A 24,857-nucleotide genomic window follows, 5' to 3' on the forward strand; every position below is an offset into this window, starting at 1 on the left:
AAAGTAATTATGGTAGTTTCCTTTCTAACTGGAGACATAAGTATCCCACAATGAGATGGGGAGCAGAGATAAAAGATTTTAATAATGGATTACAGTTCAGAGGTAAGGTGTCTTGTTCATGTAGCTCTCTAAATGGACCTGTATGTAACAATATGTTTGCCTTACTATATCGTCCTAGTCAGGTTGGATTAGTTTTACATGGGGAGGTGGGCTAATGTAATTATTACCTGAGTATCTCTGGGGTGCTCTGGGTCTTGTGATCTTTTCTGTTGTCGCCAGCCAAATCCAAAACAATATCAAGTACTGGCAGAGTTCAAAACATGAAACAAAAAAATATAGACATAGTTTAAAAGGGCTTTGTCAGAGAGGCGAGAATGTCCACATATAACTTATATACATGTTATGGTTATATGACCTACTAATGATCAAGCACAACTTGTGGCCACAAGACCTACAACAAGCGCTTATATGGGTCAAAACAGTTGGGTTATAATAAATTGTGGTGTATATAGTATGCATGGAATTTTTTTAGTGTGGGAACCACATGAAGACACTTCCATCTCAGATTTATATAGAAATCTCTTATCCCATGAGAAACAATCATGACTACAGATGTCCTCTGGCAATATTATTTAACAGACCTAATGTATGTCCAGAAATCTTATCCTGTCTGAATTGTACTTATGTTGACTGGTGTGCTTACTGTCTTGTTTTGGCACCTTGCAAAAGTTCTTGGTGTAAGAAAGATCATAAAACATTTGCAAAGATTTGTCATACAGAAGGCTTACATAAGTGTAACTCCTTTCTGCATATCTATCACATATGGCTACAAACGTATAAACTTACATATGAAAGGTAGTTCAAAGGATTTAGGTTCAGGTTTCACACTGCACTGCATCTGTGTGCAGACTTTAATCAATAGATGTAACTGTAGACTTCTTGCTCCTCTTTCATCACACAGTTTGGTTCCTATTCTGTAACCACACACTTTGTCCTCTGTTAACAAGTTTAAAACACAGACGTTTGCTGCCAGCAAGTCAGCATAACAAAAATGATCAATTTGTCTTTTTTTGTTGTCTTTTGGTTCTTGACTTTCACTAGGATAAAAAACGGCAGTGTTATCTGTATTTCCAATATTTTGGGCACCTGCATATTTACCTCACAGTGCATATTTACCTAGCAGTTGTTGAAATGAATTCATTCCTACATTTTATTTGTGAAGTAAATTACTTGATTGATGTTATATACATAAATACAAAAGATAAACAGATACAGCACTGAGAGTATGAAGTCGAGATATAACAGATCTTTTAAAGACTTAAAAAGTTTTCTTCTGGAAGATGCTTAGATTTTAATAGATGTATTGAATAAATGAATAAATAAATGCATTTCATCATTTCAGAATTTTGTATCTGTAGTTTTTCTTATGTGTAATGTGTGTTCACTGAGACTCCAGTGTCAAAATTCTCTCAGTAGAGTTTACAGTAACGTTAGCCTTTTTATATTAACATTAGCACTGGATACTAAAGCAATTCTATGATTGGTCAAATGATATCATATCCTGCTGTCAGTTCAATTTAAAATGGCTGGAAAACTAAACATCAGACAAAGATACCGTAACAGTGTTAAATAATTGTGGAAATAATATAGTACAAAAGAAAAACTAGCAGCTAGCATAACAATAGCTAAGTAGCTAGCCGTGTCTCTGTTGTGAGGTACTAGCATTATTCTGCTGCCTGCAGTACTGCTTTTTCCCATTTAAACTCTCCTGTTTACGTTTTTAGCAGAAATTACAACCAAATAAATGGATAATAAGATCAAGGCTAAATAATGCAAACCATAAAAATGCTAGCTATAGCATCTTGTTCATGTGAAGCCATGTTTGCTCATCACATGACCCATTGTACTCGACAGCTCAGCGTACAAAACATTTTATATCATATAAATCTTGATATTTGGACATAGGTATGAATTATATTTGTGTCAGTAGAGAGTTTACAGTCACATCTTTGGAACAGTCAATTGTGTTTTGTTTCTGCATGAGTGATTATTATAGATTATGGAAACACCGTCAAGATGCGGTGTGATGATGTGATACACACATACTGTCAGTTACACATAAGGATATAAACAGACAGAGCTTACACAATGTGTCAGTGAAGTACACACGTACACACAATCGTCTTATTATTCTACATATATGTAGAATATATACATTTTACATAATTATTAACACAGCTAATTAATGCTATGACTAAATCTGACCTAATCCAATTGTAACCGGAACCTGGGAACTTTAGGCTCTTTTAGTGGTTAAAATAAAATCTGTGATAATGTGGTAAAAAAAAAAAAAAAAAAAAAAAGAAAGCTGTGCCCTTTGTGGGGACCAGGCAAATGTCTCGAAAAGGTAAAAAAAGAAATATCATAGCTTTTATATATATACATACATATATATATATACATATATATATATATATATATATATATATATATATATATATATATATATATATATATAAACATAAAAATAATAAAATAAAAATCTTGAAAATGCTGACAAAGTGTTATTTTGCTTTAGAAAAGCTGTGTGAACCCTGAATGTAAACAGGCCTCTTGGTTCCTGCCCCTCCTGTTCGAATCTGTTTAGAGTTCCGCCTCCACTCCTGTTTGCCCTTTGGCATAGTTTGCAGTTTATTTGTTCATTGTATATTAAAACAGTTTGGCTGGGCTACAATTTCCATCCCTCAATACCACATTCCAGCTCAGCTTTCCTCGCCACCCCTTGAACTTTATCCATTTGATTTTTTTCCCCATTTTCTCTTGCTTTGCAACTATCATGTTGTTTTTGTGTTGACTTCATCTTTCGGTTGCTTGTGCGAGTGTCCTAAATGCCACCTTTCAGACTCACCTGTCCAGCTCATAGTCTCATTTTTTAAACTCATTACATCTCCTCTGTCATGTTACTTTGCTGAATATGCTGAAAGAAACCCCCTCTTAGGAAGCCCATTCATTCCTTTGTCACTTTACAAATAGCTGCTATTTTAACCGAATTGCCACCCAGGGGATTTGTCTCTCTTATAAAGGAAGTCAACTTTAGTACTTTTCAGTCACTAAGATACGCTGATAAATTCAGACTAAGCCACCGAGTCCTCTACTTTTGTCAGAGTTAGTCATGGTGTATGTTCTTATGGTCTATTTATTACCTTGTATTTGTGAATGTTGGCTAAATATACACTCACTGAGCACTTTATTAGGAACACTATATCAGTACTGGGTAGGGCCTCCTTTGCTCTCAAAACAGCCTCAATTCTTCATGGCATGGATTCCACAAGATGTTGGAAATATTCCTTTGAGATTCTGGTTCATGTTGACATGATGGCATCATGCAATTCCTGCAGATTTTTTAGGTGCACTTTCATGCTGCAAAGCTCCCATTCTACCATATCCCAAAGGTGTTCTATTGGATTCAGATCTGGTGACTGGGAAGGCCACTGAAGAACATTGAACTCATTGTCATGTTCATGAAACCAGTTTGAGACAACTTTTGCTTTGTGACATGGTGCATTATCATGCTGGAAAATGGGTAAATTGTGGCCATGAAGGGATGCACATTTTCAGCAACAATATCAAATAGGCTGTGGCATTCAAGCGATGATTGATTGGTATTAATGGTCCCAAAGTGTGCCAAGAAAACATTCCCCACACCATTACACCACCTCCACCAGCCTGGACTATGGACACAAGACAGGTTGGGTCCATGGATTCAAGCTGTTGGCATCAAATTCTGACCCTACCATCTGTGTGCCTCAGCAGAAATCAAGATTCTTCAGACCAGGCTACGTTTTCCCAGTCTTCAACTGTTCAGGTTTGGTGAGTATGTGCCCACTGCAGCCTCAGCTTACTGTTCTTGGCTGACAGAAGTGGAATCCGACGTGGTCTTCTGCTGTTGAGCCTATCCGCCTCAAGGTTTGATGTATTGTGCTTTCTGAGAGCATACTCACACTAAGCCCGGTTGCCTTGTACCATGCCCAAGCACAATTGTTCCCCCTCCCCACCCCCCACTTTTGTTTTGAAGAAAACAGGAAGAAAAGTGCTCTCTCACAGCACAATAGAGTCCATCATTGTAACGTTACTTACTTTGTGGCTTATTTGGAGTCGTTTGGGGCACGGTGTCATACGACCTCTCACATGCCTAATAGATTGCCTAATAGATTTATCACTTACACAGCACAGTGATTTTCACTTAATCGTGCTGCACGTTTCAGAAGATTTTTACGGAGGTAGCTGACGTTAAGGGAAGAATTTGCAGTTTTACTCGCTGACTACAACTCCCTTTCATCAATAAGCTGAGAACTAGACCCGTTATAAATCCGAATATTCTCGACTGAATTGAAAAGTGTACTATCTAAGTAGTAATAGAAGATGTTTATTGTTGCAATGATGACAGTAGCACACACACAAGTAGTAGCCCTTACTGATTAACATTAGCTAACATTATTGTGATGAGGCTACTGTAATCTGACACAAAATATTGGTCTTTCCTTTAGCGTAATGACTGAAATTTTATTATACTTCAAAGTGCTGTAAGGTAATAACCTATGTTTCAGTTAGCTTACAATTAACATTACTTCTCCATTCTGCCCAAATTTCCAGTAAACACTGCAAAAAAGGAAAAGGAACAGTTTTACTTCCAGCTGCTACAAAGCACTGACACTGGAGACTCCTTGTATACATGTTAAACAATAATCTCCTTACAGAAGACTTTACCACATTATTGATTATATGTTTTTCCTTTGTTAAATGACAACACACTTTCTTAATCTGTTTACTGAGTTGTTACTATAACGATAACATTTTCGAACGAGCGCATTAAAATGAAACTAGTCGTTTATTCAGTCGTTGAGCTGCCGTTATAGAAAATTAATCAACACCTTCTGACCAGTCAGAATCAGGAATTCAACAGTGCTGTAGTATAATGTGAATTTTAAGGTCATGTCATATAAAAACCAAGTTTTCTGTTTTGTATTGTTATCACATCATATTTCAGCCATATTTGATGTAAATAGCCAAAGCCCGCTGACGTCAAGCCTTGGTATGGTCAGGTGAATAAGGAGAATGTGTCAAACCGTAACACCTCTATTCTATTGACAAGTCTGATAAAAACAAAAAGATGGGAGAAATACTGTGTTGTGTTTAATGTGTTATCATTAGACGTAACTGTCAAACCCTGTCATAATTATCAGAGGGTGTGAGTCTTATTGCAGAACTTGGTCTTTTGGTAAGTTGTCATTTTTTCTGCTGTAGGCTTATAACACTTGTCACAAGTGAATAACACTTGTCACACTAGTGCTGGGCAATATGACATAATATGATATTGTGATAAATTATGTCACTGTATGCTTTTCCAAGATATTGTAGATATTTAGATTTTTTTTGGAAAGATTGTTATTTATTATAATTACAGTCTAGTGAATTGTAGTGACACTCTAGTTACAGTTTACTGAATCTTTAATACTTTTTTTCCTACCTTTTGAATGTTAAATTCTATTTTAATGCAACACTACTTTAGAGGCAGTTTTTTTTAGCAAACGCATATATCGTTCTACATATTGTGTATCATAGAAAGAATTGTGATGTGATATTTTTGTCATATCACCCACCCCTGTATGTCATACTGTATGTAGTAAGGATATAAAGTGCTTATGATTGTATGGTCTCTGCTAAGGCTGTATGAAAGCTCTGTCGCTTCTATGCTCAGCTTTAGGAGCAATGCAGAGAGTGGTGAGAACCTGGCAGTGGTGAGATACAGCCAGAAGCAAAGCTCTGTTCAGGGATTCTGGAGGGGTTCTTATGATTGCCAGACTGCTGACAGTCCTGTTTCTCAGAACAGAAGATACATGAACAAAGCATTCTTCAGTCGCAACTTCAGGGATTGTCTTGCTAGCTACTATATTAAGCATCATTATTATCCACTCCAAAATGATTTCAGCATAATCTGGGTTTTAGCGTGCAATGTCCAAGCATTAGCAGATATTAATATTGCAATATAGATGCCCTAGGCAGTATGTGTAGCACACAAGTATACTGCTGTAAGCTTTAGCAACTTCTTTCTTGCCATTATGTCTCATTATTAAAGGGGGTTTATGGTGCTTGGCCTGCAGGCTACCAGGCTGGAGTTTGAGCTGGTAAAAGCAAGGCCAGGGCCTGGGGTCCTGCACTCTGTTCCCACAACTAAGCCCATAAATTGACTCTTAAATGACCAGGAACTGCATTCATGTAAACACTAACAGCTGTTTTGCACCTATCATCTTGTAATAATCTCAGCCTAGTGACCCCTGGACCTGAGAGTCTCCTGGGTGAGTTTTGCTTCTGAGTCACTGTTTAATGATCAGTTTTAGACACCTCTCTTTAACGACAAAGTTATGTTTCTCTAAGCTGAAAAGCTATTTGTCAACAGTCAAAAATTGAATTGCAAATGCAAAAGTAGGACAGCGATGTCAGAACTAACAGATAAAGAATTTCTTGTTGAGCTGCGAACCTTTCCTAACCTGCTTCAAGAGCTTAGGTATGCAACCCAATAAGAATACATTAAGAATAATTATAAGTGAGTCAGATTAGTTCATTAACATGAAGCACGGCAGCATGGCACTGTGCATATAAGGTGTTCATTCATTCAACCTTAGTTTAAATTAGGCTACAAGTTTGTTTACATTTTCAAAAATAGAACCAACTAAATTCATAAAAAAAAATCCATGTTAAAAAAGTCTCATGCAGATCTCTAGTGAGACCAATTATGAACTTTTTCCAGTGTTTTTCCAGTGTTTGCGGAGGCATAGTGGTGTGGTTTATATTTAATTCCAAAAAAAAAAAAAAAATTCCCATTTAGGCCACACACACGTCAGTTTTAAATCCAGCTACAGACACGGATTTGGAGAACTAAACAGATACCTATACATATACATTGCGTTACACCCCTGCTACACACACGCTTTACACACAGACAGCTGTACGGACGAACTGGCAAATCACCTGATGAGTCTTCTATACATGTCTGTATGAACATAGCTGGGTAAAACTGTTCCCTTTTCTCCTCTGAGCTGTTGAATCTTGAGAATATGATTCAAAATGTTTGCAGCAGATGTTTTCTAGCTTTACTTACTGTACGTGGAATGATTCCATCAGAATGAGACGTTTATGCACAACTTGTCAACATCCTTTTTTTGTGAAGAGCTTTCAGTAAAGATCAGAGCATTCAGACAATCAGAGACACAAGGAGAATGCAGTGCAGGGGGGTGACCATTTATTCCCATTTTTGGCATACTCATCAAGAAGAGAGGAAATGAGTGATGTTGAATGCTATGTCTCGGAGTTCTGTGCTGGGATAGACTGCTATAAATAGCACTTGGGGCCCCCAGGTCAGCACTAAGGCAGCAGACACTCATTTGCAGCTGTTTCAAGATGAGACTGAGAGGCTAATGCAGAAAGATGGAGAGTTTGATGAGAATTTCTTTTCAGACTAAACTTGATGGAAAACAATTCACATTCAGCGTATCGTATTAATAGTTTTCATGTGTTAACCACAGGAACCCATTTAAGGGTCAGTAATTTTTCAGAGTAAAGCCACACTATGCAGTGAGGATATAAATCACATAAAATTGCCCATAAAACACCCTGTGTTGCCTTTTTAGCTCCCTATTTGTCTCTCTTCCCCTTCCTTCATGTTTCTCATCTGTGTGTACCCAGTTTTCCTCCACCGCTTTTCTTCTGAGCTCGGACGTGTATGGAGTGGGTTAAGGAACTGTTTTTCTCATCAGTGGAAAGCTGCATGTGTGAAGAGAGGAAGTCTGAGCCACTGTTTTTCTCTCAATGATCTCCGTCTCCTGTTGTAGACCTCATAGGGCCTTTGTCCTGTCTAGTAGGATGACCACATTCAACTGACTTCACTCCTAACAAACATTTGAAAAAATATAGATTGCATCAATCCCAAACTACAGTCCATTCCTCACAGATGATGCTGCTGATTCTCTTGCATCTTTGTCCCTCGTTTGCTCCCTCACTGGATACCATGAATAAGCGCTACAGAAATCCAATCCTAGCCCTGAAGCATCTGTGAGCTGTTTGCAGCCTTAACTCACATGAGGTAATGACATCTCGCCATGTTGTGAAACGCCCAGCTACAGCACGCCTTAACAGCTGTATCTGATCCCCATGATACGGCTCTCTCCCCTGGTGAGGATGAAGAAAATCACAGGGTTATTTCAGGGTCACGGCTGAAAGACATTTCATGCAGGATCACATTAACTGAAATCATAACTTCTTGCACTAGATCACCTTTCAAAAGTACATATCTGCAGCATCAACTGACACACTAGTATTCAAAATCATTCTGCCTTGGCTCACCCTTTGTGCTCTAAGGAGTCGTTAAAGGAGAATGCATGAGCAAGACTAAACACACACTGCTTGTTCATTCAAATGTGCTCAAGGTGTGCATTGTCTTGCTAACGCCATGGACACTGTCACCAAGGAGATATCACTCTAGCCTGAAAGTGTTGTAGTGAAGACAGAACTGTTTGCGCACATTTACTACGTCATTGTTTGTAGGTGTGTGTGGTCCTCACAGAGTAGACACTGAATGCAATAACACACCATGACATTGGGTAGGATTTCTGAAACCCTTACTGCCCGGGGTGTGTGTGTGTGGGTGTGTGTGGGTGTGGGTGTGTGTGTGGGGGGGGATTAGTGTACATTCATCATAACATGACTTTTGGAGAAACATTGAGGAGCAACTGTGGGCCCAAGACAGGCTATTAAATACTGTTCACATGGGATAAGATTTCCAGACATATGTCTGTTAAGCAATATTGCTGGAGGATGTCTGTGGTATTTATAATTTATAATAACATATTTTTATGGCATAAGCATGCACACATGCTTGATACTCTAATTCCATGTGTGCATCATAGAGCTCATTTTAATACAAACCGATTGTTTTGACCTTTATTAACAACACTCGTTATGGGGCTCGTGGTTGCACAGGTTGCATTTGATCGTTCATAGGTGATATATGAATGATATAAAACCCTCAGAAGCTTGGCTTCTTTGAAGTCCTTTTAAACATCATTTCTATTTTATTTTCTGCATTTTAAACTCCATACTTGGTTTTGTTTAGTTTTTGGTGTCTTTTTACTGAAGTAAAAGCAGAAAACCAATTTTCCTACAGCATATGACAGAATCTTTACCAACATGTACCATGTGGACGAGATACATATTACCTGGTGTTATTTCTTCTGTTCAATTTACAGAAGCTACAGTACTTTCTTTCTAATCTTTCCAGATGAATTCACATGAGTCATGTCAGTAAAAAAAATACTGACATGACAGATTTGGACAGGATTAAAAACCCAGAGATTAACCGCTAATAATTACAATGCACCGCCTCCCCATGTAAAATTAATCCAGTCTGAATAAGGCTTTAGTTATAACTTGTTTTGAATGATTTACCGAGGTTTCATGAGAATTTAGCTGATGCTGTCTGGCCAAGTGTTAAAAATGACAGCACATCCTAGCATTCTGTATTACGATTTTAGTTCTTAAAGCATGACCTTCTTTAGTCTTCAGGTTTCCCAAGTCAAGGCATGTAGAGTTCATTAATCTAAGCCACCATATAGCCAAAGCTCAGAAGGGATTTATGAGACTACTTCTAAAGATGTAACATTTGCTGATAATAATGCTTGAAAATAAAGCCTAATGTAACTATAATTGCTGATAATAATGCTTGAAAATAAAGCCTAATGTAACTATAATTGCTTATTTGAAATACGATTAAAGATACTTTCGCGATAATATTTAAGAGCATTTTAAAGCGTGTATGTTGAGCCAGTTTTATATGCACAAACATGATACTCAATTCTTATGTAGTACATTAATTATTTACAGTCTGCTTCCAGCATTTTAGCTAGAATTTCCCACTTAGCACCTGCCTCATCTCACACTACAGAGTGACAGTGTTTACTTTGTACCTCTCTCACACCACCTTATTATTAATTCTAAGAACAGTGGAGTTACAGCAGCCGAACTGCAAACTGATCCATGTGGATCCGGGAGGGTGGGGGGGCGTGTTGTGGCTGGATGGATAATGTTTAGGCATTGTATCAGAGACAGGGGTCATCATTTGGATGACTTCCTGTGAGCACGGCCCTGGTGGACATTAGGACAACAATGACAATATGCTTGTTCTAGTTCAATCATTATGTATGAATTGACATATGACACGACCCAGATGTTACAAAAGCTCCATCCGCTGTGGATGTGTCTTCAGAAGTAGCACCTGAATATTATGTAATGTACTTATACTGGGTTCTGGGGACCTTCAGGGGTCAGTGAAGTGTAGCTAGGGTTTTTAAAAAAAAATTTTTATGATGTCGAAATCAAAACCCACCATTATCAAACCTGTTATATTTCTCACTGAGTTCTTATAGTTATTAGCCCTTTTTACTGAAATGAATGGGTTTATTTAAGGTTTACTTGAACTCATGCTTAGTTGACTTAGGGTGACCGAAGAAACAACCAGTAAAACAAGGTTACTTTTTATCTATAATTAACCACATAAACTCCCAGGGCACTTCAGCTAGTCCAGACATGTGGATGCTTAACCGTCCTATTAGTTTCATTGTGGTTACTGCAAAATTCATAGTGAATACTGAAAATTATACTTTCAGATAAATAACTGAATAACGAGTCTAGAATTTAAGGGGTTAAATGTGTTTCTTGATGTGTTACTTTGCGCTACTGTGAAGACCACACACATAATGATTAATTGTTTAATGTATTGAGTCTTTTTTATGCATTGCCAGACAGCAATTGTGAGAATGTCATAGCAAACCCATTAAAAACACAACCAAAAGAGATTTGTAAGCTCACTCCCATTAACTACTACCTACTGCCCAAAAAACATAAATAAGCCATGGGAAGGAAACCAGTGTGGTTTGGCCTGGAGTGACATTGTACTCCATATCCTAGCTCTAGACCTGTCACATCCTGCCATATCAAGTTGCAAACAGAATAAATGTCATAACCTCTACTAGATGATTCATCTCACATTTCTGCGACCTGTGTATTGTTCTGTTAGTGCTTAGGGCAAAACACTTTCTCAAATTTTGAATTTGTTCTCTGATCAAGTGCAAAAAGGATGGCTTTACAGTAGCCCTGACTGACTTGTGCTAACAAACAGCTGTGACCTGGGTTCAGATGCTTTCTTTGGTTTCTACACACTACAATTATATGAGTTATTAGCTCTGGTGTCCTTAGAGAACGCAGAAGTACCAGCTCCAACTTGAACCTGTCAAATGTGTGTACTCAGGCAAGTTCTCACTAATACAGCGAAAAAACCTGTAAGTCAAGGCTTGTAGCCTGTGCAGAGTTTGATAGTTGCTCCCAAGGGCCCTTTAATTGAAAACATGTAGGACAGCCTATGGAGCAGAAAGAAGAAAGCTCACCTGTGAGAACATTCAGTAGATCTATTTACCCCAGGGGAGGCCCAGGACGTTTTGTTGGGGTTCAGTCTCGGTATGTATGATAAAATGCTAGTGTGGGGCAGTTCGAGACATTGTGAATGGTGTGCCGGGTGTGTGAAAGCATATGGTTCTCACAGCTGCCTACCCACTCACTACATTCCAGTGATCTGACGTTAGTGTAGATGAGGCACTAGTTAGGCACATCTGACCTTTACTTTTAAGGAGAATCTAGGAAGTGCACCAGAGCGAGACCTGTGAATGTTCTTGTTGACATTAAGGCCATCTTCTCATCTTGTAGTCCATAGTGTGGTTATACCAAGACATCATAATGATGGTAATCATATAATTAAACAGAATTCAAGATCATGACTATTACCAGCATAATAAATAAACCTTGTTTTCTCTTTTTCCAGGGCGTTGTTTGCATACGATGGATTCACCAACAACCTGAAGCTCTTTGATTCTGGAAGTAAGATCACAACAATGTGAATATGCATGATTTTTTAATTGCATAGAAGATTTTTTAAAATTAATCTATTAGTTATGTTCCGAACATTTTGTGCTGTGTCCATGAATATAAATGTGTTGATTTATATTCATGACATTAGTGCAATTTTGAAAAACTAAGGACTTGCCAGAAGGTGGAAACATTCTGGTTGAGGCTCTGGTTCTTATTATGACAGCTTTTGCTATTTTTATGAGATAATATAAAGGATACATTTCTACAGAGTATTCTACAAATTACTTTGGTTCATGTTTAAGTGATTGAGATGGCAATCTGGCAAAACCATGTAAGCAAATGTTGTTGACAGAAGATTTGTTGTATGATAAAGAGCTTAGTTATTGTCAGAATAATTTGTAATCTCTCCTCTTATCCATAAATTTTTTTCTCTCTGTAGCTGGAGGCTTGACAGAATTGGCCCAGAAATTTCACATTGCCAAACCCATGTATGGACTGTGCAGGGTTGCACTGCCTGAAGTGGGGCAGCCACGGATAGTCCTGATCTGCTGGGTAAGCTGATGATGTGAAAGCAGAAGTGTCATTTCAGATGGTTTACACTGTTGTCTGATTTCATCACCACACTCAACAGAGTTTGCATCTAAAACTAGATTTAGACACAGCTTTCCTGACTGCCTTAAAGCCATAAAGCCTGGCATTAGTGCCACACTACTTTGGGTGAGATCACGTTCATTTATTCCTATTGGATGTGAACCCTCGATGCTCTGCTCCCATTGGTCCTTCCTTGGGGTGTGAGCTTCATGTGGCTCCACATTAGTTGATACAGAAGGATCTTTGGAAAGGCTGTTTTTTAAGGAGGGATGTATGTGAGGCTCCTGTTGATGAGATATGTCAATGGGTTTCTCCCCACAAAAGGGCTTTGACCCCCAGACAGCGTGTAACTGAAAGAGCTCAAATACACTCACAAGCTCGCAAAGCATGCTGGGAACCGTCTCAGTAACCTCCCCAGCACTGGTTGCCAGGACAACAAGGCTGGAATGCTGTGTTTGAGGTCAGAGGTGGCATCTGTAGCCAGTCAGGCGATGCAGAGAAGGGGTAGTGGCTTTGCTGACCTGTTAACAGTGCAGTTAAAAACTTTGTGTGTATCAGATAACCCCACAGATACCATTACACTTATTCTATTTAACTTAAACAACAAATAAACAATTCTGGTTCATTTAACAAGACATTTCTTACTATGGAATTTCAAATTATTCTGAAGAATGCACTCCTTTTGGTTTTTGTTTTGCTCCATGATAAGTGTAGTCTCTGGCCATAAAACCTCCACATCTTCCTTTTTCCCTCATGTTATTTTCATGGCATAACCTCCTACAGTTTGTTGTCTCTTCCAGTTGAATTGAAAGCATCTTGCCACACGAGTATCTTTGCCTAAACAAGTGTATTACTAACCCTAATCATATTTAATCTAGATTAGTCAAGTTTTGAACTTTCAGTGGAACTAGAAGTCACTTCCTGTTTAAAATCCCCTGAGGCATGCAGTAAATCAGCATATCTGACAATGTGTTTATTCTGTTCTGCAGGTCATGCTGTATGTTTCTGTACTGCATAAATACAATATAAATATAATCCAATAACTGGCCTTGGTTGAAATGTACATGATCAGAAACTGATTGCTGTTAGATTTATGTAGCCGTTTATCACTGTAGTGAATGTACGTGCAGACTGTAAATGATTTCTGTTAATTCATGCTATGAAAATGTTCAGTTATGTCAAAACTTCCTCTAACTACGCTCCACAGGTTGGAGAAGATGTGGATGAGTTTCGAAGGACAGAATGTGCAAGTCATGTGCCCGCAGTCAAAAACTTCTTCAAGGTAACCAATTTCCATTCTTCCTTTTTTAAGCTTCTCTCTCTCTCTCACTCAAAATGATGTGCTACTGTTACCTAGCCAATAATCATAAAATTCCTATTACATATGTTACACTTTTTTGTCCTCTCACAAATATGAGGAAATGTAACAAGACTCAGGCAGATTTTGTTTTGAATGCCATTGTTTAACCGCAGGGTAGATATTTGGGTCATGTGCCACTTTTGAAACTTCCTTCTTAATTCAGAAGTGGTTTTGAGAATTTTTGTGAAATATAGAATCATCCAATAAGTCCAATAACGTCTAACAATGTGGTGACATTGCTGCACAATTGCAATTTGTATTCACTACCCTGATGAAGTAAACCTAGTATCAAGTGCATTTCATGTCTATTTCTATTCTTGAATTCTTTTTCTAAATGAGTGTGACTCTGAATTGGGTTATGACCTACTATGCCTACTGCACTGTTGTTATCAAATGATCCATTTTACATTTTACTGCTACATTTTAATGCTAAAAACAATTTTTCCTACTTCAGCAGTGGCTCATGACAACAGATTTTGGTAGGGCAGGACGACACATGATAATGACAAACAAAATTGACAGGCTATCACACTTGACTTATGCTATAGGTTAGTATCTAGTGGGTTTTTAGAGTTACCTGTAATAGGCAGTTGAGAGTCAACAACATACAGTCATCCAGCATACAGCGTATTTTGAGGGTTCAACTGTATTCAAGGTAATATCATTACCAGGGTTGGCGGGTTTCAGCAAAATTTCCAGCCCAACTCCATCTCAAACCACACAAAAGACCTGAAACTAGCCCAAAGATTTGGGCATTGGAAAAGGGAGACATTTCTTCTTTTTCTTCTGTTTCTCAGCCTTAGCGTGGGAAACAAGTATTTCAGATGTATTATCCACTCCATAATGCCCATTTCCATCTCTTTGAAATATACAGTGTCTTACAATAGAAATGGTTCTGTGCATCATAGACCCACTGTCTGTGCTTACACTTTCCCTTTGTGTGGAAATTTATTAGATTTAATTCTTTTTATTTGCTATAAAACAAGATCTTGGTGGCCACAGAGTACTTTTAAACTAGCCCAATCTGTCATTAACTGTCCTGTCATCTGGTCCTTCCCCAAGCATGGGGCAAAGAGATGGGCCTCTATTAGTACATTCTGTTTTCTTGTACTGTTAGGTTCAATAATACCTCTATGGAGCTAAATGGGGCAGTAAGCATTCCCCATTTTGGGGATTTATGCTCATTCAGCCACAAGAGCATTAGTGAGGTCAGGCACTGATGACGGGTGAGGAGTCCTGGGGCGCAGTCAGCATTCCAGTTCATCTAAAAGGTGTTCAGACTGTAGGTCCACTGCTGACACTTAGGAATTAGTTCCTAAAAGATGAGCTAAGTCTGTAGTGTAGAAGTCCTGTGGCTACATGGGATCAGATTCCAAACAAATCTTAGTCATTTGCGAAACATGCAGAAATATTGTGGTCATGAAACCACATGACCATATTTTTCATACTGCCACTAATACGTAATCCAGTAATCTAATCTAAAATACAATGTTAGCCACCTAGCTAATTATATATGTGTAGCATCCTGGGAAATACATCAGATATCACTACATTTAAATTTATGGCATTTGGAAGACGCCCTTATCCAGAGGGACTTACATTTATCTCATTTTACACAGCTTTAATATGTAAAGGTTTATTACCAAAACAATATGGGTGTCTAGTTACATTTGTCTAGGCTAGTTATTTGTCTGTCATTAGTGATAGCCTGCAAGAACTGTAGCTGCTGTAAGAACAGCTAAAGTTTATTTAGCTTGCTAGCATTTTCTCCATATCATTATTGCAAAAATATGCCACAAACTGTGATATTATTCGAAGGCCATATTGCCCATTCCAGCACTGTTTTTTTTTTTTTTTTTAGATTGTTTTGGAGTTGTTATATTATCATATGTCCGATTCCTTCAGTGGCTCTTATTCCTTCTCCTGCATGTCACAGATACACACACACACACACACACACACACACACACACATGTGATTATGAAAAAGGATAGGCCTGTATTGGATATTTTAAAGTAACTGTCACAACTGTATTTCTTTATTCTAAAGTGATGGCACAGGCCGATGGGACGTAATTGCTAACTCATGAGCAGACCATGATGGTAAAAAACTTGGACATCTATAAAAATGTTTCTCTGAATGCTTTTTAATGCAAAGGAGATAGGGCATGATCTAAACAACAATAGAAGCTGGGTGAGCTAGGAGATATTAAACTGTATCTTCTAAATAAATGTTTGTATATCCTCGGCTCCGGAATGATTTAAGCTCTTGTTTTAGTGAAGGAAGCCATGTTGCTGTACACTGCTAACAATAATGCTTTATGCCCTGTTGTTGCCAGAAACACAGACACAACATGACACTTATAATTTAGTTTTGTGCTGCTTAAAACAGCAACAGAATGCTTCTCTGGTATTAAAATACTAATACATGGAATTTATTATAGATTCCCAGTAATCAGCTCAGTTCAAGCCCATTTGTAAGCATTTAGGACTAGCATGAGTAAGGGGGCGACGTTTCCCTGTTTGTTTTTATACATCCTGTGTGTGTATCCTTCTGGAATGTTCTATATTCCTCTGTGAACTCTTTGTTCCCTTTCTTCTATCTCTTTAAACGAATAATTACAGTCCTCATTCTGCAGTTCTGAATACAAAAGCCAGACATGATAGGAGTGAGCTGGAAGGCACACACACACACACACACACACACACACTCAGCCTGTGTGAGCCCAGGTCTTGTTTGGAGAGACCGCTGTGGATGAAAATTTAGTATGTAGAAACGGTGTAGAACAATAGTGCCACCAACATTGCAACAAGAGAAGGAGGGAGGTAGGAGGTGTAAAATGATAATTTAGTCATTGTGTTGTGTACTCTCATCTTCTGTTACAATGAAATGGCTATTCGTCACACTGAGTGTGTTGATCTTCAATTGTGATTGATGATTGCTCGGTGACAAGTGCTCTATTCATTTCATTTCAGCATGTGTTTGTCGCAGCACGTCTGCTTCCTCTGTGTGTGAGCAGGTGTGTGTGTGTGAATTGTATTTGTTTGGAATTGGCTTTGCGAAAGTGATAAAAATGTAAAGTTGGATTGCACAGGCTTGTCTGGGTGTGATAAGCTTGTACTGACTATTGTGCTAACTTGAGCAACTATGATTTTTGTCTCGTACTTGGCTTGAGAAGCATGGGAAGCAAAAGCTCTGGCTGTATTGGAGCACTCTTAAAAGAAATCAAGATCTTTTAGAAAGACAATGTTTGGTTTTGGTGAAACCAGAAATACCCCCAGTTGTTCATTTCAAAAACTTCAGCTGTGAATACGCACATTGAAATAGGTGCAATACCACAGGTTAGGACTGTGAAGTTTGACAGTAGTATCAGGAATCGTTGATAGATTCCAACTATTGTGATGGCTGTCAAGTCAGACAATTTACATGTCTGTTGGAAAACATGGTGTCTGGCCCTTTAAGATCGGCAAAAATAAAGTGTGTTGTGTCTCGATATATGTGTTTCCTTTTTGCTTACTGTGTATCCTGTATACCCTTAATAACCTGCTCTCTGACTCAGCAACTGGCTTGCTCTTTGTCTAACGCTGCTGTTCGCCACAGAGCCCATGCACGTGTAGTTTATATAATTTTATTTATAATGAGCTTAGTTACAGCTAATTTTATAATGAGCTTAGTTACAGCTAATAACTCATTATGTTTATTTCCAGTCCTGACTTTAGTTTTACAAGCATTCCTGATCTTGTTAATGGATAATTAAGCAAATAAAACAAAAAAACATGTAATGACGTAACTTGATGTACACGACATGTGTTACAGGTGTCTGGCCACACCCTCTTTCCCCCCCTCAAAGCCACAGGTGATACTATCGTCAGTTGGCAATCATTAGGGGGCACGATAGGACGATGGCATATTACACACCATCTCACAAGCCTACCACATTAAAAAAAGCCACTTTCTATTGTTAGCCCAGGTTTCCTATTTGCGGTTTGTTTCCTTCCTCTGTCTGTATTTGCGGAGTGCCTGTTCAATGGCTGGTGACAGGCACAGCTCAGACGCTCTCTTCCTCCTCTCTGTTGCCTATTATTCTCCAGCTCTACTGAGCACCGCATCAACAAATAAACTCTCACACGCGGAGGACAGGAAGAAGGAGCAGAATGAAAGGATGGAATGGAGGAAGAGAGAAAGAAAGAAAAGAATGGCTCTGAAAAAGGTAATCTCAGTCGCCCCATCGTTGGCCTCTGCATATGGAAGTGTTGAGTGAATTCCTTGTTTCAGAGCCGAGTTAGACAAGTTGTGTCTGATGTCGTGAGAACGTTCACGGTCTCCGTGGCCTCCCCTGGCTTTACCAGCCAGACCATGTTTGCCTAACATTTCCATAATCACAGAGAAGAGTTTTATGAGTTTATTGAATGCAAACAGGGTCACTTGTATACTTATTGCCTTTTAAAGGCACCACCCGGTCAGCTTAAGAGGCATTCAAAGAATGTCTTCTGTTCTCCGTTTTCATTTCGGCTCTTCTGACATGTAGTGAAATATACGCTGTGGGACCTTTCATGACTCCCCTTCCGAGGGAAGGCTTTGTTTATGTAGGAGAATGAAGACGCATATTTGTTATGTACTTATTATTTTAGAAATTCAGTGTGGCCTTCGGTCCTTGACAGCTGTGTGTGTTCTTTGAATCCCATGTTGAGAACTCAAGCGTGTCGGATACACAATTTCTGGAGACAAGTTACCCTGCGTTCACACTACCAAGTGACAGGCTGCTTGTGTTGCTTTTAGTTTGTCTCTTGTTGGCTGTTGTTGCAAATTGATTTACATGTTACTTGCCAGGCTTCAATGCTAGCTTCACTGGCAGAATAGCAAAGCAAGTTAAATGTACTAGCTATGTATATACACACACAAGAATGACCAGTGCTCTCTGGTATTTTGTTTGAAGCTTTATTTTTCTTCACAATGTCTCTATACACATTTAATGAGAGGTTTTATATGACAAGATAAAATGCAACCACGGTTATAAGTTTTTCTTGCAATTTTGTGTGTCAAACTGTAGATGGGAACTAATGACAGGTAGAAACATAAGTTGTGGGAATGAATTAATGTCTGACCACACATGGCTTGGTCCGAGGATTCAGTTATTTTGATTTGTCGCTTTACTGTGTCATACCTAGTTTGAATAGAATTGAGAAAATCTCAATTCAAATGTCTCTTGCTTTTGTTGTTGAAATCATGGCTCTGTAGCACATGTGCGTAGAAAAGAAACGGTCGTCTGTTGCTTTGTCACGATCTACTGTGGAAAAAGGTTTTAAAGTGTCAGAGAAGCTGGACCTCCAAACTCACCCATCAACCCTCGTTTTTACTGTCACTGGAACATCAAAATGACACATTAGGTATCCAGGAAGCTCTCAGACTCCACACGCCACTACAAAATAATGCCACGTCAACTGTGGGAGCTGCTCAGCATTAGTCCAAATCACATGTCCAGTCCTGCACAGGTACTGGTATACTTGTGTGGCAGTGCGCATCATTCTTCTCTCTCCTGGATATCAGTCAAGTCTCTCAAGCTCTCTTCCTGCTTTCTGCTGTCACGGTGGCACCTCTGACCACCTTCATTATAAAGCACGTTTTGAGCATGAGGTCATAGATGGCTGCGTTGTTTGGAATGGTAACTGGAATTAATAGCAGATTACCGTGCTTGCTGGAGCTTTTATTGTTCTTGGCAGCTCTGGATAGAGTCTGCTGGAGCCCAAAGCCAAAAGGGATGCAGTGGATGCCAGTGATTCAATGCAAGTAGAGGCATAGTAGCCATATCAAGCCATATAGTGCCCCTTGACATTTATACTAGGTCTTATGTAGAAAATTGTTTGTAAGAGATTTAATATTCAGTAATTCGCCACAAAATATCTTCTCAATGCCTGGTTGCTTGGCTTATTTTTATTGTATTTTGGCTCCTTTAAACCTTCTATAAGACCTTGCATTGTCTTTCATAAACAATGCCTGACCAGAACATGCTAAGACATCTCCATTTCCAACCAGAAGCACACATTTCATTTCAATCATATGGGTGGACAATTCAAACCAGATTCTCCATCTTGGCTTCTGACACATAGTATCAGTAACAGGAATTGTGTGACGCACTTTGGTGGTGTCTCAATCCCCTCTAGCTACTTCTCTGTATTGTCTCATTTTTATTTAATATCTTCTTGTTTTGCTTCTCAATGCAGTGAGCCTGAGCTGGGAAAAATGGGCGTTTTCACAGCAATTTCACAGCAATTACTGGAAGTGGTTGGGTTTTTCTTGGATCTTTTTTTTTGCATGGCAAACACTGGAGATTACCAAGCTGAATCTCATTATCATATCCATATCCTTTTTAAAGCACATCGGCTGTATACCCTCTGTGCGTCTTAGACAGGTTATCCACCATCAACAAATCATCATCTGCCACATGATCATGGTTAATGCAGCCCATAAATATTCAGGGTTCTATAGTATGCTTTTTGCCAAGGAGGACCGGTGACGAGACAGGAGCACACAACACAAAACACTTATTGATTTGTGCAGTTGCTATCAAATAATAACTGGAATTTTTTTTTTTAGAATAATTCCTAAAATACTCCAGCTTGGTCTAACCAGCTACCAAAACATAGGCTGAGCTGATATTTTCCAGCTTCCCTGTTACTTGATTAAATTGATTAATAGATGTTTAAGATTTTCTGATTGCCTTGTTGTTGTGTTATTTTCTTGGAACACTTGCATATGATTTTTGCATTAGTAACTCAAATTCTTTCCATCCACCAGCACTAACTGGCTGGGCATGTATTTTGGCAGATTGTAGCTCAGACCAAGCTGGATTTTTCAGTAAGAAAAGTATTAATTTGTTCATTAACATTATAAAGAGCTTGCTGCCGTGTTAATTAACATTATAAAAAAGCTGCCAGAATCTGGTAACAGCTTTATAAAGCCTGTTGTGTTTCTGCTGACAGCAAAACTTTATAGCAGAAAGTCTTTGGTTATTAACTGTGTGTATTAACTGTGTCTAGGTAAAGCAGCTACATTGTTAAGGTTTTATCCTTTGTTAGTTTTTAAATGCGAGGTGATGGCATGCTTTACTAATAACTAGTAGAGTTGAAAGTCAATTCAGGTTGTAATGGCGCTTCTTACAATAAGCTCCAATGTTAACAGGAGTTAAGAGTCACTCGTCTGCTATTCATTTTCAATAAGTGGCTGCAGGCAGGAAGTGCCCCGGCCTGAGCAGCGAGTGGACTCAACCTCAAGAAACCATCACAAGTGTGCCTGAGATTAGTACACGCCCACCTGCCTCTGAGTTAAAAAAGCTCAAAACTTTAGCGTTTGTAATGCGAATATTGTATCAGCTTTGGCCAACAGGTCTAAAATTTGTTAACTTTGGTTACAGAAGCAAAATGTGTGTGATGTGTTTTCATCAGTGTGCTCTTTTTCCCCTGTTGTATGAAAAGCTGGACTGAGTAGAGAATTCTGATGTTTTACGCATGAAGTAGAGAGATATAGGCCGAAATAGTGGATAGTGAAATAGTTTTAGTATATGAATTTCAATAAATAAAATTTTCAAAAAAATAAAGCTACATTCACATTACAAGCTTCTTTGCACAATTCTGATTTTACTGCTCAGATCGGATCTGTCTATCTCGAAGGTTTACATTCATAACTGCAAGTGACCCATATCACTTGTCCTACAACACGCCCTGTATGCGCACATCGATTTCTTGGGAAATTGTTTCAATGCATTACTCAGTTTCTGTGAATTCCAATCTGAACGTTCTCATGTCGGATATGTACCTGATTTAGGACTGCATGTGAAAGTGGCTCAGGTTTCATTTACAAAGAATTTTTGTGTCCACACCGTCAGACTATGGCAGAAAACCAAATTTGTATCACTTCAACTTGGGAATATAAATGTAGCCTAAGTCAGAGTGGTAGGCTGCATGGGTTGAAATCTCACGTGTACTGAATTGTACTCACATTTTTAAAACAGTAGTGAGCAAAACATTCGCTCTGTAAAACCACTCCACTCCCAAGGTGTGGTCCGTGTTATTAAATGGTTTGGGAAGCCCAAGCATAGACAAATGGGATTGCAAGATTATAGTTTTGGATGAAGGTACAGTATATCTCTGTTAACTGATCTGGGAGCAGTTTGTTGTATACATATAAAATTTACTCATCCACATGTGACCCTAGGGAAAGTTGTTACATTAGTAGTGCTGACTTTGACATTGTTATTATGACTCTGTTAGCTCTGTCGAGCTGTGCCTTGGGGGCGTTGCTGTATCTCAACAGGCTAAACGCTATTATCTAGGCAAGTAATAACACAGTCATCCGCCCTCATCCTATTTTGAAAGAGGGATGAATAAGAAAGAAAAAAGGAGTGGAGGAGAGAGAGCGGGGAACACTTTTACTTCATATGTTCAAATTAAGTATTACACTTGATAAGACAGGCTAATGCATCAGTCTCGACTTGTTCGTGCTCTCCTTGGAGCTTTCACTGTGGGAAGGATAAGAGATTTACAGACATGAAGAAAGAGGTGGGTGTGGAAGAAGCAGCCTGTGCTTGCTAGCACTGCACAGTGCACTAATCCTTTCTGAAACTGTGGTTTTTGCAGGCCTTGAACCACGGCCAACACTGACGGTGACGTAAGGCTCTGAGGCACACCCACAGCCCTTTATTTTTCATGCCCCCTTTTCGTACCCCTGTCCTCCAAGTCAGATTATTCCATCTGCAGAGCTTTATGTGTACAATATATATATATATATATATATATATATATATATATATATATATATATATATATGCGCACTGGTTGTGAATAACTAAAAATGTTTACTAATAATGTATGAATGCACTCAAGGACCAGTTTGCAGAATCTAATTCATATAATAGTAACCTTGTTAACCTTAGTAACCTAATAGGTCAATATTTTTCCATTAAGCATATATCTGCATTTAGTGAATACTGCATTCTGCATTCTGCAAACTATAGTTTCTAAGAAGAGTCCAAAAAATAGTAGCATTGTTTGATTTAAAGTTGATTTGTGTCTGGACTTCATGTTTCTGTTAAATATACAGTACAAGTGGCTTCACACTTGTAACCCCAGAAGCAAAGTTTTGGCAGAGGATCAGACACGGATTTGTTCGAGTTCTAGTTCTTAATAACTTTCACCATTTGTCACTGTCCACAAACAGATGAGATTTCATCCAGAACACTCACATGCTCCTCCTCCTCCTCTCCATGCCTGAAGTGCTTCTGAATTTAGTGTGACAGTCTGCGGAAGATCTGAAGTGTGTGTTTGTGTGAGGTGTGATGGGAGCTGTTCTGCACCAGTGTGGTCACTGAGTTAAAACTATCCTGTTTCATATCTCATTTTCTCTAAATACAGCCAGTTCTCAGCACACACAAACACACACCCACACATCTTTCTCTGTGAGGTGCTGTTTACACTTAAGTTTGCTTTTTTGTTGTATTTTTCTCACTCCAGTGTACTAGCACAGAATTAAATGGACGTAAAGAAGTTTTTGGGAGCAGTTTGAGATCACGAGTTCAAATCCTGATGATGCCACAGTCATCCATATCTGCGAGTCAAGGGAGCAAAAATTAGTCGAGCTCTCTGGGTGGGAGGAATGGCTTACTCTCTGTCCCCTGTCATTAGCCAATCATGGGCATCTTGGAGCTCATGAATGTGGAAGAGGGCGGATAATGCTTTCTTCCAATAATGTTAAGCTGCTTTGTTATACAGCATAAGCACCAGTTTGAAAAGATCTGGTTGGCTGGCACCACATGTCTTAGAGAAAGTGCGTGTTAGCCTTCTCTCTCCCCAGCTGGGAGCTGGCAGAGCTGGCTGGTGGGTGGGAATTGGCAGCGGAGAAAATTGGGAAAAAAAAAAAAAAAGACAAGGTTTCATTTTTGGCATTTACATCAGATTATTTTGTGGTAACAAATATTTTAAGGTGAATTATTTTGAATTTTTGTGGAACCAAGCACAATAGCACCACCAGTGGTCATAAGAAATATACACAGAATGGTATAAAGAAGTGAGACTGGGCCTGATTTCCCTCTAGCCCAACTCATCCTTATTATACTATGGATTAGACCTCATGATGTATCACATTGCTCAACACTAATTGTTTTGTTGCCGAGCTGGCATTTTAAATTTTAGTCTCCCAACTAATATGACAGTCAGCCCTCACTGAAATATATATATATATATATATATATATATATATATATATATATATATATAAACATTTAAATGTTTCCAACTGCTACTGAGCAGAGGTGAGCACTCTGTCTGTAATCACTGGCGTGAGATTTCACACTTTTCTTTGAGCCCAGCCCAGGAAAGCCAATGCAAATACATTGGGTTCTAATGTAAGTATAAGAAAAGTTTGTGGAAAGCAAACAGAGATTTTGTGCTTTCTGGCAAAAACAGACTCCCTGTGGGTGGATGAATGTAGTGATCTTTGGAGTGTGCTCAGAGCATGTTTCCTAATCTTGCCAGGAAACTTTGTGAAAGCAAACATGTACAGGTGAACATCAGCAAAATTTCTTCTTCTTTGTTTCTTGGTATGTGATGTTGAAGCTGAAGTTATGTAGTGTTTGGTACTGGAGAGATGAACTGTGAATTATCAGTAGAGGTAGATGAGGTTGGCAGTTATGTGAGGAATCAGTGAGCAAATGCTGTGACAAGCAGTTTGATATATTATATATAATATACTCCTGATATAATATACACACTTATACCACAGTCCTAGTTGAGTTCTCGATTCTGATTGGATTCTGATCAGAAGGTGTTGATTCATTTTCTGTTTCTGTAATTCAAATCACAGGTTTATATTAATGTGGCTAACAATAAATGGATAAAAAACATGTTGTTGTGTAACAAATAAAAATGTATAATCGTTGATA

At 38.6% G+C, this 24,857-nt stretch overlaps 1 protein-coding gene across 3 annotated transcripts in view; it reads left to right on the plus strand.

The window, feature by feature from the left end:
- The window catches only part of si:dkey-40c11.2 (drebrin-like protein B), a 45,048-nt gene that overhangs the window by 11,668 nt on the left and 8,523 nt on the right, over positions 1 to 24,857 (plus strand). For all 3 annotated transcript variants that reach the window (XM_026931584.3, XM_026931585.3, XM_034299222.2), the window contains 3 exons: positions 11,927 to 11,982; positions 12,413 to 12,525; positions 13,772 to 13,846. In XM_026931584.3, the coding sequence (XP_026787385.3) occupies positions 11,927 to 11,982; positions 12,413 to 12,525; positions 13,772 to 13,846 (244 nt within the window). The remainder of the gene's footprint in view (positions 1 to 11,926; positions 11,983 to 12,412; positions 12,526 to 13,771; positions 13,847 to 24,857) is intronic.

The sequence above is a fragment of the Pangasianodon hypophthalmus genome, chromosome 24 (assembly GCF_027358585.1).
Source record: "Pangasianodon hypophthalmus isolate fPanHyp1 chromosome 24, fPanHyp1.pri, whole genome shotgun sequence".
NCBI classification, from domain to species: Eukaryota; Metazoa; Chordata; class Actinopteri; order Siluriformes; family Pangasiidae; genus Pangasianodon; species Pangasianodon hypophthalmus.